The sequence below is a fragment of the Pan paniscus genome, chromosome 3, assembly GCF_029289425.2.
Source record: "Pan paniscus chromosome 3, NHGRI_mPanPan1-v2.0_pri, whole genome shotgun sequence".
In the NCBI taxonomy this organism is placed as follows: Eukaryota; Metazoa; Chordata; class Mammalia; order Primates; family Hominidae; genus Pan; species Pan paniscus.
The window spans coordinates 110,336,394-110,349,388 of record NC_073252.2 but is presented as its reverse complement, the minus strand read 5'-3'; the positions used below and the strand labels follow the sequence as shown (position 1 = coordinate 110,349,388).

Sequence of the window (12,995 nt, the reverse complement as noted above, 5' to 3'; positions counted from 1 at the left end):
AGTCAGAGTTTCGCTCTTGTTGCCCAGGCTAGAGTGCAATGGCACGATCTCGGCTCACTACAACCTCTGCCTCCCGGGTTCAAGCAATTCTCCTGCCTCAGCCTCCAGAGTAGCTAGGATTACAGGCATGCTCCGCCACACCTGGCTAATTTTGTATTTTTAGTAGAGATGGGATTTCTCCGTGTTGGTCAGGCTGCTCTTGAACTCCTGACCTCAGGTGATCTGCCTGTCTTGGCCTCCCAAAGTGCTGGGATTACAGGCATGAGCCACCGCGCCCACCCAGGTTAGACACATTCTTTTTAATAGCTAAGCAAAAAAAATCCCCTGAAGCCCCCAAAACTCTCAAAACAATACTGACCTAATTTCTACCAGAAAGAATTGTACAGTGTTGAGTGTGGGCTCTGAGTCATACTGCTTGGGTTTATCTACCATTCCTGTAATTTGACATAACTCAGATTCCTTTTTTGAAAAACAAGGATTAAATAGTGCCTCCTTCATAAGGTCTCTGTGAATATCAACTGAGATAAAGTATGTAGTCTCCTTACCACAGCATTTACACACAGTACCTGTTCCTCTGAGTAGCATGGGGCAGAGTTAGGTCCTCATTTTTAATGGTCTCATATAAGATTTCTGAACTACAGAGGACATTACTATATCTGGGTAGGAGGAAATAAATCTTTAAATTTGAAATAATAATATACAATTTTAAATATCATTTTCCAAATTTAATTTCATTTTCACCTTTAATATTTCCTAAGGATTCAAGAATCAGATGCAGGGATTCTGTTTCTCTCCATTTTTATTGTTATTGTTGTTGTTGTTTTACATTTAGGATTTCAATGTGGAATCTCAGATTTCTTTTGTGAACTCCTTTACTGTCAGATAATTAACCAGAAATACCAAATAAATGAAGATGGGAAAACATTACATATTTAACATAAAATCTTTTTTAGATGTCTGTATTCTCAAGAAATTATGATTAGGACATGTTTACATAGTTAAACGAAACCTCTGGCCTCTGCTAGAAAAATATATTTATCTATTGAAAAAAAAGCAGGCATAATTCCAAAATATATCATTTCAAAAGTTCTAGTGTTACCAGTGGTGAGTATGGGCACGCTCCATAGTCCTTGATGTTTGTCTTCTTGGGAGAAAGAATTCAGCCAAGAGACAGAATTATATTTAAGGCAGAAACAAGAGTTTATTGAAACAAAAAAAAGTACACTTGGATGGAACGAAGGGGGACGTCAAAAGATTGAGTACCCAGCCTGACCTTTGTCTTAGGGCTCTTACAGATTTATTATTTCCTATTTTTTTCCCCGTCTCTTCCCTCCCTGTATGTGCAGTGGTTTGCCAGTATCTGGAAGGGCCTTTTGGTGGTTGAAGTTATGCACATGCTCTCTTAGGGCAATTTTCCCTTACTGGGCTAGCACTCCCGGCCAAGCCCCATGGGAAGGTCATATATTTGTCAAACTCTGTCATTTTGCCCCTTACTGCGCATGTCTGGACATGCCCCCAGAGGAAGGCCAAACTCTGCCATCTTAAATTCTTATTGGGAAGTTGTTGCCCATGAGCTCAAGATGTCTCCTGTTAGATTTTCCCCTCCCTGTCACCAGCCCTCACAGTCTTTGTGGCACTGTCCTGCCCTGTTCATATCTGCCTATCTACTCTAAAACTAGTATCTTTTAAATAAAAACCCTTCTATAACTCCACATCCCCTTCCAGCTACCCCATTTCTCTGCTCTCTTTTCAAATTGTCTGCATTAGCTGTTCTTTATTCTTCATCCCCAACTCCCCAGTTTCCATCCCTTCATTTGTGTAACGGTCTCCAAATGCAACTAAAGCAGCGGACCTCTTTTCAAAGCATTTGCTATTGTTGAGCCCTCTTATTTCCTGGCTCCTGTGACACTATTCTCTGGTTCCTGCATTCCTCCTGTATCTGTTTCTTTTGACTGTTTCACTACCCCCAACTTCTAAATGTCAACACTTAGTGGGGCTTTTCTGCCTATGGGCTCCCCTGGGGTGAACTCAGCTGGTTTAATGACTTAAAATACCATTTTCCTACTAATGACTCCCAAACTTGAACCTAGACCTCTTTCTTGGGCTGCAGACATATATCCCATCACCTACTTGACATCTTCATCCAAATATCTTATGAACACCTCAAAGTTAACTTTTCAAATAGAACTCTTTCATTTTCTCCACTTTCCCAAACCTGTTCCTCCCATTACACTGAAGTCAAATCAGAACCAAGAAGTTATAGTTAAGGGCACTTGCAGCTACTAGGCTGGCTGTCAGACATCTATAGATTTGGCTACTAGGGAGACAATGAGTCCAAATAGATTGAGACAGTTTATTATTTACACAGACAGCAAAAGCAGTATCAGGATGGAGTCAGCTCCCTGTATACCTGGTCCTTAGGGACATCCCTGGATGACACTGAACCAAGGGGACAAGATGACAGATGACAAGTAGAAACAGCTCTGTTGAGGAGCCAACTCTAAACTATAGCTAAACATTTTTATAGTCGGTATCTGCACCTGAATGAGAGTGAGGTCACTGGAAACCAGTTGGATGAGAAATTGCCTCACGGCAGCCTTTTGCAAGACAGGGAGGTATTTTGCAAGATAAATGGCCCTTTGACAGCTCCTTTACGATGGCCTATCTTGCCATGGAGGATCCAGAGAGGATCACGATGTTTTCTACCAAGACCTGTGTCAGACTGTGGTTGAGTTTTGCCTATGTGGACTATGTGCAGTGAGCAAGGTAGCCACAGCACCATGCCAGATGTGTTACCCCTACAGTAGTATCTGATTCCACCCCTTCCTTTAGTCTTATATCCAACCCATCAGAAAATCCTGATGATTCTACCTCTAAAATAAATCTGCTCTGCCTTTTCACAGCCATTGTAAACCCAAGGCACACTGTATTCCATTGGGAGTGCTATATATCCACTCTTGCCTTCTTACAATCCATTCTCTACACAGCAACTAAAGCAATCTTTTGAAAATGTGTATATGATGACTGTACATCCTTGCTTACAAAAAATTTCAGTGGCTTTCTATTACACATCAAATAAAACTCATTCTTGGTCTACAAGGTCTTGCATCATCTGGCCCTTAACTACCACTCCAGTATCATCTCATACCACTCTTCCCCCTCACTCATGATGCTTCATTCCCAGTGGTCTTTTTATTCACAGAACATAACAAACTCTTTCCCACCTCAGGTACTTTGTACTTGCCATTCCCTTTGCTTATAACATGCTTCACACCAGGTTTTACTTGACTGTTTCCTGCTTAACAATTAGGTTTTAGCCAAGTAAACAATTAACAAGTTAACAACTAAAACTTAAAACAATTAAGTCTTAGCCAAGCTATCTCCTCAGAGAGGATTGTCCTGACCTATGAGTAGTCAATTGGCCCCCAGTTACTCTCTCTCCTATAATCTTGTATATTTTCTAACTGTGACCTGTGATTTTCTTGCATATATGTTTACTTATTATTGTCTATCTCTCTCACCAGAATGGTAAGCAAAGAGCAGAGACCTTATATGTCTTTGTACTTCTATGTCCCTAACACCCACCAGACACAGTTCCAATAATATTAAATACTATTCCAATATTTGCTGAATAAGTTATTTCTAGTACTTTTTATGAACACAAAACAAAACGTTAACTTTTTTTTAAGAGTTAAAACACATTTTCTAGTTCCATCTTGCTTTCTTAATTTACTTTTGTCTTCACGTCAGATTTAATAAAATAATTACAAGTCAGGAATCAGAATACCTGCATGTTTATGGAGTAAAACCAATAATAGTCAAATAACTTATTACCTTTAAGTGTAAAAATGTGTTTATTCACAACCATTTGTAAATTACCATTTGTTACCATTCCTTCAAAAAATTCTTTATGAACAAAAAGCCAAGAAAAATTACAATCGTAGCTTATGCCAAACCAAAAATATACATCTGATGTATACAAACCTTAAAAAGCATTAACACAGGCAATGTGAATATAGATTACCTTAAAAATATTTCCAAGACACAGCTACAACTTAAATTATGTTAAGACAGATATAAATAATAGCATTACCTAATGTATTATATTTACATATTTAAAGTATCATATTAATTTCTATGACATAAAAAAGGAGATAAAACTACAGATGTCATTGCTTAGCAGTTCAAATATTGAAAGGGCCACATGATTTTTTTTTAAGCACAGCAAGAACTTTAGGTTACTATTTATATCTGGACCTTCCTATATTTATAAGAACATGCACCATCATTGTTGCAAGAGGAAAAAAAAAACATTAAGGAAAAACCAAAAAACAGTTTGCTTACTAAAATCATACCAAATCCTCAGCAAAATCAAGGAAAGCAATTATGGAGTGTTTTCTATCCCTGGCCTTTTAAATTGACATATACATTTTAGAGAAAAGAATGTAATTGTCTAGCACAAAATGCAGTTATAGATATTGATATGCTTAGTTCTATCCCATTAAAGCACCTTGTACTACAAGGTAAAGGAAAGCTTAATAAAATCAATGGAGCCTTTCATACCAGAAAGGATTTTATTTGAAATACCCGTATTACCTTTTTAGATTTTCTTTTCTGAAATCATGCAGAGAATATGTTCTGTGTAAAATCTAACATCGTTCATTGGAAATATAGAATTTTTAAAAAATAATGGCACCTAAAAACTTAATACTGTATATCAATTAAAGTCAATATAGTGGCATGTAAAATGAAGTGGAAAAAACTAAATATATATATATATATATATCTTCTTAAATATTATTTTTTATTATTACCAACTTGAAATGTCCAAACTCTGAAGGGTTATTTTTATATTATCTTTTGTTCAGATTGAATCAACATTATCATACTAGGACATGTAAATAAACACATGTAATGCCGATACTTCAGCATTTCTTAGAGTCATCTACTCACATCAACTGTACTTACTATTAGATAATAAAATCCAAAGAAGTCATAGAAATAAATAATGCTGGAAACGGGAACACTATTCTAAATCTGAATCTGACAATCCCTCCTCATGCTTCCTTCACATCTGCTGAGAATTAACAAAAAAGTCTTAATATTTTCATAGTTAGACAGTGAAATAGGCTTCATAAATCATTCAAAGTAAAATTAATTTAAAAAATTGAAAGTGGAAATCTACCATAGTAAACAAATGCTATAAAGACAAGACAAAGTAAATTTAATCAGTAACATGACAGGACCATTAAATTGGTCTTGAAAAGCAGAAGGCAGATGATGAAATTGCACTTAATTCTGTATCAATTCAGATCCTATCATCCCTACTCCTTTGTAATAAAATAAGCATTTACAACATGGTTTCTTACACGTCTCCCTTACAAAAAGGCTAAGCACAATCACTTATACATTCTAGTTGGTTTTTAACATTTGGTCGTAACTGATAAACAAGGTCACACAATTTTACCCTATCGAGTCTGTTGATCTGTGTCAGAATGCCTTATGCCAGAATCAGACAGTTCTAATACAGGATTTACAAATCCAGAATACTCGGAATTTCCATTATCATCCATTTCGGCACTAACAAAATCATTTTCCCACTCCAGCCCATTGGAATCATCAGAGGCTGATGTAGGATTACTTCCAGTCTTCTTGTTGCTATACTTAAGTGCTGCCCGTAGAATGTCTTCCTCTGTTTTGGAACGTTCTCTCATTGGAAGCATTCTATTCATTCCTATGATTTGAACAGAGTTTTTAGAAATCTCAGAACAGATAATAAAGCTATATTTAAAAACTCCCAAATTTAGCAATGTAGTTTTTATTTAACTATCAGACTTGATGTGTGAATTAACTTAAAGACCCAGTCCCATGGAGGCCTTCTTAAGGGAAATTGTTGGGTTCTAACCCTGAAGTATGCCTCAGATAAAAATAAATATTAACAGTCACCAAAGGGCAGTTTTGATGCATCATTGATTATCTGATAAGATGAAATTCCTGAAGACTCATAAATAAAACAGAATGGATGGAGGATTTCAACTGCTGTTAGTCTTATATAGCCAAGTTAGTATGTCTGCCAAAGTCTTTTCCTACCCACATAATTTCATTTCCCAGAGAATGACAATCACTCTAATGATAACATGTACTTTTCCAGCATTTACTAGGTTCCAGTTAATGTGACATATATGCCACAGATATGAACTGATTTAATCCCCAACAACTCTATGGAGTACAGTACTATCATTATTCTCATTCTATAGTTGAGGTAACCGGGACAGAAAGGCTAAGTGATTTGGGTAAGGTCACACAGCTAAAAAGTGGCGAAGCAAGAATTTTAATCCATTCAGTCTGGCTCCAAAGTCTGTGGTATTATGCTCTTCTGACTCTACCACAACAGAGTAGAGACATTTCTATGGGAAACTGTTCTAGATCTAATCCTGAACAAAATGAAATTGGTAAAGTGAAAGTGTCAATAATCTTGAAAGGAAAAAATAATGTCATTTTACTGGCAGAAGGAAGGGAGACAGGACAGAAAAGAAATTTGAATCTGTAAGTACAGAATCAACATTGGTAACAGAATTAAAATCTAGGATTCACAAAGAGATTGTAATATTCCCAGACACATTTAATGATTTTCTTTTTTGACCTTAAAGCTCAGATCCCACCATAAAAGAACATTTAAATCTGTATCACCGTTGTCTGTCACTCCTGAAAAATCACAAAGACTCAACCCAGTAAAACAAGTTATTTCTATAGATAAGAAAAAAATATGAGCTAGATACTAATATAACTTTGTAGATCTGTATCTGGTGGATTTGTTTCTGTGGATTTATTTCTAAGAGAAGTTATATTTAACTTCTGGCTTTGGACTGTCCACAAGGGGGTAGTAATCCTTCATACTGAGTAATGTCATGGGCTTGGATTACAAAAACCTTAAAGAAATCAACATTTATTTTCTAAATCTAAAGAAACATTAAAAATTAAGCAATTTTCTAAAAATTTTTATCAACAGAGATAATCACCAATACAATAATGGTCTAAAAAGTGTTTATATGATTTTTCAAGGCCTTGAATTTATTTCCATTTAAATAAAGACCAAGGTAGATTTACATAAATCAACACAGATTACGTTAAATTTTTCAGGTAAAATTGTGAATTATAAAATACCTTCTTCATCTTCCCACTCTAGATCTAAGGATGTGCTATCGTCATTTCCACTAGTTGATTTAGTTTTGGTCATTAAATCGCAACTGCTTTCTGTATTTGGTGTCAAAACTGTAGCATCTGATGAGAGTCCTAGAATATACAGGAAATACAATTGAATACTCTCATCTACTCTTCCACCGCAACAGCCGTTTTATTTTGTAACAATTATCTGTCTCTAAATATTATTATTATTACTTTTAGCTTCATAAGAAATAATTCTGGAAATCATTTTATTGGTAAGTTTCTGTTAGGAACAGTATAAAGAAACTTTTCTCTCTTTTTTTTTGCCATCTAAGCATAGCAAACATGCAAATATAAATGATTATAAACTTTTCAAATATGATTAACTCTAGATAATATTTTTAACAGTCAATTACAAAGCGGCACAAAAAACAATGAACAAGAAAGATAAAACAAAAAGCAACCTATATTTTCAAAAGGAACCACCACCATACTATGCTTCCACTATTGTGAAGCATAAGAGTTTTTGCTTTTGAAACCTGAGGAAATATTTTAATAAGTCAATCTGTAATAAGTAAAAAATAAGTACACTTTTCTATTACTTCCTCCCACCTTTCCTTTCTTTTTTTTTTTGGAAAGGGAAGGGTTAGGATCAGAGTAGAAATGGAAAAAGGAGTGCTTGACTTCCTATATGGATCTACAGAAATAGTCTGAGATTTTTCTTTGCTCCAACTTCTTTTTAAAAAGAAAAGATGAGGTTGTATAATTAATGACTACCTAGGAAATTGACCTATCTGGGAATTACAAATTTAAGAACAGAAAGTTCTTCTACAGAAACAGAGCCAGAATCTCTACTTATCTGTTTACTGTGGCATAAAAAGTACAGAAAATACTTTAAAAAACTTACTACTACTTCGAAAAACTTCATACTGTGACTTCATATTTCTCAAACAAGATTCGAAGTCATCTTCTGGTCCTGAACTGTAATAAAAGTGAAATAATTTTTTAATATATTCATGGTAGCTGCAATATGACAAATATTTAAGCTAATGATGGCATTGTGGCTTGAAGACCTATGTCATACAAATTCATAACTGCTGTACAATTAGAATAACCTAATGAAAATAGTTCTTAATTTTCTTAATACTAACATGAAACTGAAAATAAGATTTTCGTTAATCCTGAAGTCCAATCTCCAAAGCTTAGCCATAAGTCCAACTTTACAATAATGAATCATGAACAATATTCTTTGAATGAGTAGTGATACTTGTGGAAATGTGACACTGAAATATCTCTTCCAAAAAATGACCACACATAAACTTTATTATAAGAAAGAGAGGGACTAAGGAAAACACAAACAACTAGGGTATAAACAACTCACCCAAAGGCATTCAGCTATTGTATCACATCTATATGGGAAATGAGACCACTCTTAAAAATGCAATAAAGTCAGTTTAAATGAATAATAATCATGTTTCAACTTAAATGTTCTCAGTTTTCTTCCAAGACAATGTCTTTTAGAAGGAATAATTTTTAGGGAACACATAAACATGAATGCGTATATACACATCTTGAGGTGAACGATGCTCTACACCACAATAAAATGTTCTACCACAAAGGGAAGGAGGCATATGTTTCACTATTTACCTTTGAAATTCTCCATTGTTGGAAGGATGATATTGCTGCACAATTCTCTGCCTTTCTTGCTTTGGAAACATAATGTAATAAAAAAAATCAATCTGTTGTAAAATTATATATTTTAAAACCACTCATGCAACACCAAAAAGTATTTTTTTCTAGTTTCTAAAAAAAAAAGTTATTTTGTTGATATATTTTTCCTTAAATCCATCACTATTCAATTCTATATCCCCTTATTTATGGGAAGAATTTTTCTGAATTTATCTATGTGTAATCCAGAAGTGGCCAGAATATTCATAGTGTTATTAAAAAATAACTTTTTTTTTTAACAGATATGTATTGATATCCTTAACATTCTTAGTATACCCAAGAACTTCCAACCAACTGGAAAAATGAGGAGCAGGAAAGGAATAGTTAAAACAATACATGAAGTTCCATTCTGGGTGAAATAAGTAGCAATACAACAACAGATTTATAAGATCTGGCTGAGTTGACTCAGAAATAATAAAAGCAATTGGCTAAGACTCAGAAGAACTGTTGGAGTTGTGGCTCTGATAGCTATTAGCTATATATCCCTGGCATGGCCTTTACCTACTGTTCCTTCACCTATAAATTACAGATAGCTATATTACTGCTCTAGCAAACTCAGGGTTCCCATGAAAATCAAATGACTTGGTGGGTGTCTGTGTATGTCTGTGTGTCAGTATGTGCTGTATAGACTGTAATGTGTTCCTACATCAAATATTTAAACCAGGGTAGGAAAAACTCAGAGAATCCTGGAAATCACCCATATGGATGCTGCATATGGAATGCTTTGTCTTTAAAAGGGAAGCAGTAGATAATCTGTTACAGTAAAAAGTGTCTATATGATAACCAGAAAAATACTTTTCTTAGTAGAAGGTAAAAGTTAAAAACTTGTTCATTATTTAGAACTGACTTAAAAAGAAAATATATTCCTTCATATAATCTGGTAAAACAGCAGAGAGAGGGAAAAAAATGAAGGAAAGTTGGGGGGAGAAGGACACAGTTCACATAGAAATCATGTAACAATATGATAGACATGATATTTCAGTTTCTCTAAGTTTTACAATGTGACATGATCTTTATACTACTTCAATTAACACTACAGAGGTGAATCCAAACAGGCAAAATATGGAGGAAGATATTAAGGTTACTGGCTAAGCACTGTTGTGCTTGAACTTTGGCTCTGGCCCTTATTAACTGTAGGATCTCAAGCAAGTTACAAAACATATCCTACTCTCAGTTTTCTCATTTGTAAAACAGGGATTAAAAACACTATCTCATAAGATTGTTGTGAGGATTAAATAAGATAAAACATTGCTGCTCCTGACAGTTAGGGTTCCATAAATGCCTGTTACTTACAGCTGCCAGGCATTATGGTAATGCAGCATGGTAAGATACGGTAAATCTGCTGCCTTCTCTGATAATATTCCAAAGATTTCTCAAGACCCAAACTCCCAATCTCCCAAGGACACAAGAATAAAGATGAGAAGCAAGTAATAATTTTATGGGGAAAATAGCACAGTTTATCCAGTTCCAGGAAAAAAAGAAATTCTAGCAATTTAAAAAACTGTTAAAAAAAAAAAACCCTCACAAAACAAAATGCTTTGCCAATTATATTTAAAGGCTAGTTTTGCAACGCTTTCCCTCTAAGAGTACATTTAATTTTTCCAAAAGAATACTGAATTTTATAGCACTAAAATTTATCTTTAGGATAAACAGGAATCAGCATTTGCTAATCTAAAGCTAAACAGCATTGAGTATCAAGCATGTAATCTGATGTTATTTCTAGCTGTTAAAGACTGACTAATTTGCCTTGAAAATTCTTAAGAATATATGGGTAAACACATTCGTTGTTAAACAAGAAGTCCTTGAGAATAGGAAAAAAAGAGTCCCAACTAAGATTTGTCAGAGAAAATAAGGAGAAAAGCAACCCTAATATATGCTGGGGTCTTTTCCCCTCACCTCCAAGAGCTTTCGCTGCTTTGCTGCCCTGGCTGCTTCACGCTGTGCAGCGTATAAAGCTTCTTCTTCTAGTCTTAACTTCTCTTCTTGTAAGGCTAACTGTACATGAACAAAACGATAAGGATTAACAAAAATCAGAACCTGTCTAACTGCTCTAAAAATAAAATGCTTCTATTTATAAAACAAAAAATAAATTATTAAAAAATAATTGATCTCTACAAAGCGTAACAGAATTGAAATGTTTGCAATTGTTTAAATTTTTTCTTTTACAAAATAACCCAAAGGATATAAAACACATTACAGAATTCCTTAGAAACTGAGTTATGAAGCAGTAGCATCTATTCTGTATAAATATAGAAGTGTTTCTTTAGAATCTGCAGTGATCTTCATTTTAAACAATCATTCCAACACCTATCACCCTCACTAGTTTGCCGGTTTGGGCCCTCATAAATCCAGTATCTTTAAGATCAATTACATCACTGTGACCAAAGTGAACTCAGCTTTCACAAAATTCATGTCTTGCCATCTAATTAACATCAATGCACGTCTCCTTAATTGTATTACTATCAAACTATTAAAAAATTACTTTCAAATGTAAGTTCTTGCTATTCATAAGAGCACATAAACTGCTTTAGTAATATCTATTGTATGTTAAAGTTAACTTGAAAATCAAATTTCAACACAAATTTTTTTCTTTAGACTAATATTAACAGCTACTGTATAGCTTACGTTAATGCTTTTGAAATCACTAATTGGTCCTAAACATACTTTTCTTTTTGAGACAGGGTGTTATTCTGTCACCCAGCCTGCAGTACCATGGCACCAACACTGCAGCCTTGACCTCCTGGGCTCAAACCATTCTCCCACCTCAGCCTCCAGAGTAGCTGGGACTACAGGCGTGCGCCACCACCCCGGGTGAATTTTTGTATTTCTTGCAGAGATGAGGTCTTGCCAAGTTGCCCAGGCTGGTTCTTAACTCCTGGACTTGAGCAATCTGCCTGTCTTGGCCTCCAAAGTGCTGGGACTATAGGCATTAGCCACCATACCCACATTAAACAGACAAATATATGTATATGTATGTATGTATGTGTGTGTGTGCATTTATTTTTTTTTTTGAGACAGGGTCTTGCTCTGTCACCCAGGCTGGAGTCTAGTGGCTCCCCTTCGACCTCCCGTAGCCTTGAGGATCCTGGGCTCAAAATCTCAGCCTCCTTAGTAGCTGAGGCTCAAAACCTCAGCCTCCTTAGTAGCTGGGACTACAGGTGCATGCTACCATACCCGGCTAATTTTTGTATTTTTTTTTAGAGATGGGTTTTCACAATGTTGCCCAGGCTGGTCTCATATTCCTGGGCTTAAGTGATCTGTCCACCTCAGTCTCCCAAAGTGCTGGAACTACAGGTCTCCCAAAGTGCTGGAACTACAGGTCTCCCAAAGTGCTGGAACTATGACCACCATGCCCGGTCTTAAACAGAAAACTTTTAAATGTGCAGCAGAATATGAATAATTCCATTTAGTTTAGTGGGTGCAAAACCATAATTATAGGCCATTTCAATAAACACATTAAATAACTTTAACACTTATGATTATAAGTACTTGGTTCTCTGAGAACAAATACACCAAGACAAAAACTCTTCAAAAAACCACTTATTGTGAAACAGGGTAATTTTTTAAAAATTTGCTTTTGTTGTTGTTTCCTTTTTGAGACAGGGTCTCACTCTACTGCCCAGGCTGGAGTGCAATGGCATGATCTTGGCTCACTGCAGCCTTGACCTCTCTGGCTCAAGCAATACTCCCACCTCAGCCTCCCAAATAGCTGGGACCACAGGCATGCACCACCATACCAAGCTAATTTTGTATTTTTTGTAGAGACGGGGTTTTGCCATGTTGCTGAGGCTGGTCTCAACCTCTTGGGCTCAAGCAATCTGCCTGCCTCGGCCACCCAATGTGCTGGGATTACAGGTGTGAGCCTGCTCTAAAAGTTGGTTTTAAATACCAAGGTGCATATTCTTGCCAGAGTTCCTACTTTGTGAATTAAGAAATTATTTTTAAAAGAATGTACTATCTCCATTTTTTGGCAGCATATGATTTCTGATAAATTAAGCCAAACTAAAAGAAATTATAATAGGCTGGAATGATTTTTTTTAACTCTTAAAACATATTCATCTGTATATATCTAAATATGGGTCCAAAGACTCTACACAATATAT

The 12,995-nt window shown here is 35.4% G+C and overlaps 1 protein-coding gene across 2 annotated transcripts in view; it reads right to left on the bottom strand.

Moving 5' to 3' along the window:
* Nucleotides 1-1,176: 1,176 nt before the first annotated feature.
* AP1AR (adaptor related protein complex 1 associated regulatory protein) overlaps nt 1,177-12,995 on the bottom strand; it is a 43,278-nt gene continuing 31,459 nt past the window's right edge. The window contains exons 6-10 of one of the 2 annotated variants that reach the window (XM_003830034.7): nt 10,789-10,887; nt 8,812-8,870; nt 8,072-8,145; nt 7,165-7,293; nt 1,177-5,734 (exon numbers count right to left, since the gene is read on the bottom strand). In XM_003830034.7, the coding sequence (XP_003830082.1) occupies nt 5,469-5,734; nt 7,165-7,293; nt 8,072-8,145; nt 8,812-8,870; nt 10,789-10,887 (627 nt within the window). In that variant the 3' untranslated portion in view covers nt 1,177-5,468. The remainder of the gene's footprint in view (nt 5,735-7,164; nt 7,294-8,071; nt 8,146-8,811; nt 8,871-10,788; nt 10,888-12,995) is intronic. The other variant, XM_003830035.7, reaches the window with a different exon arrangement.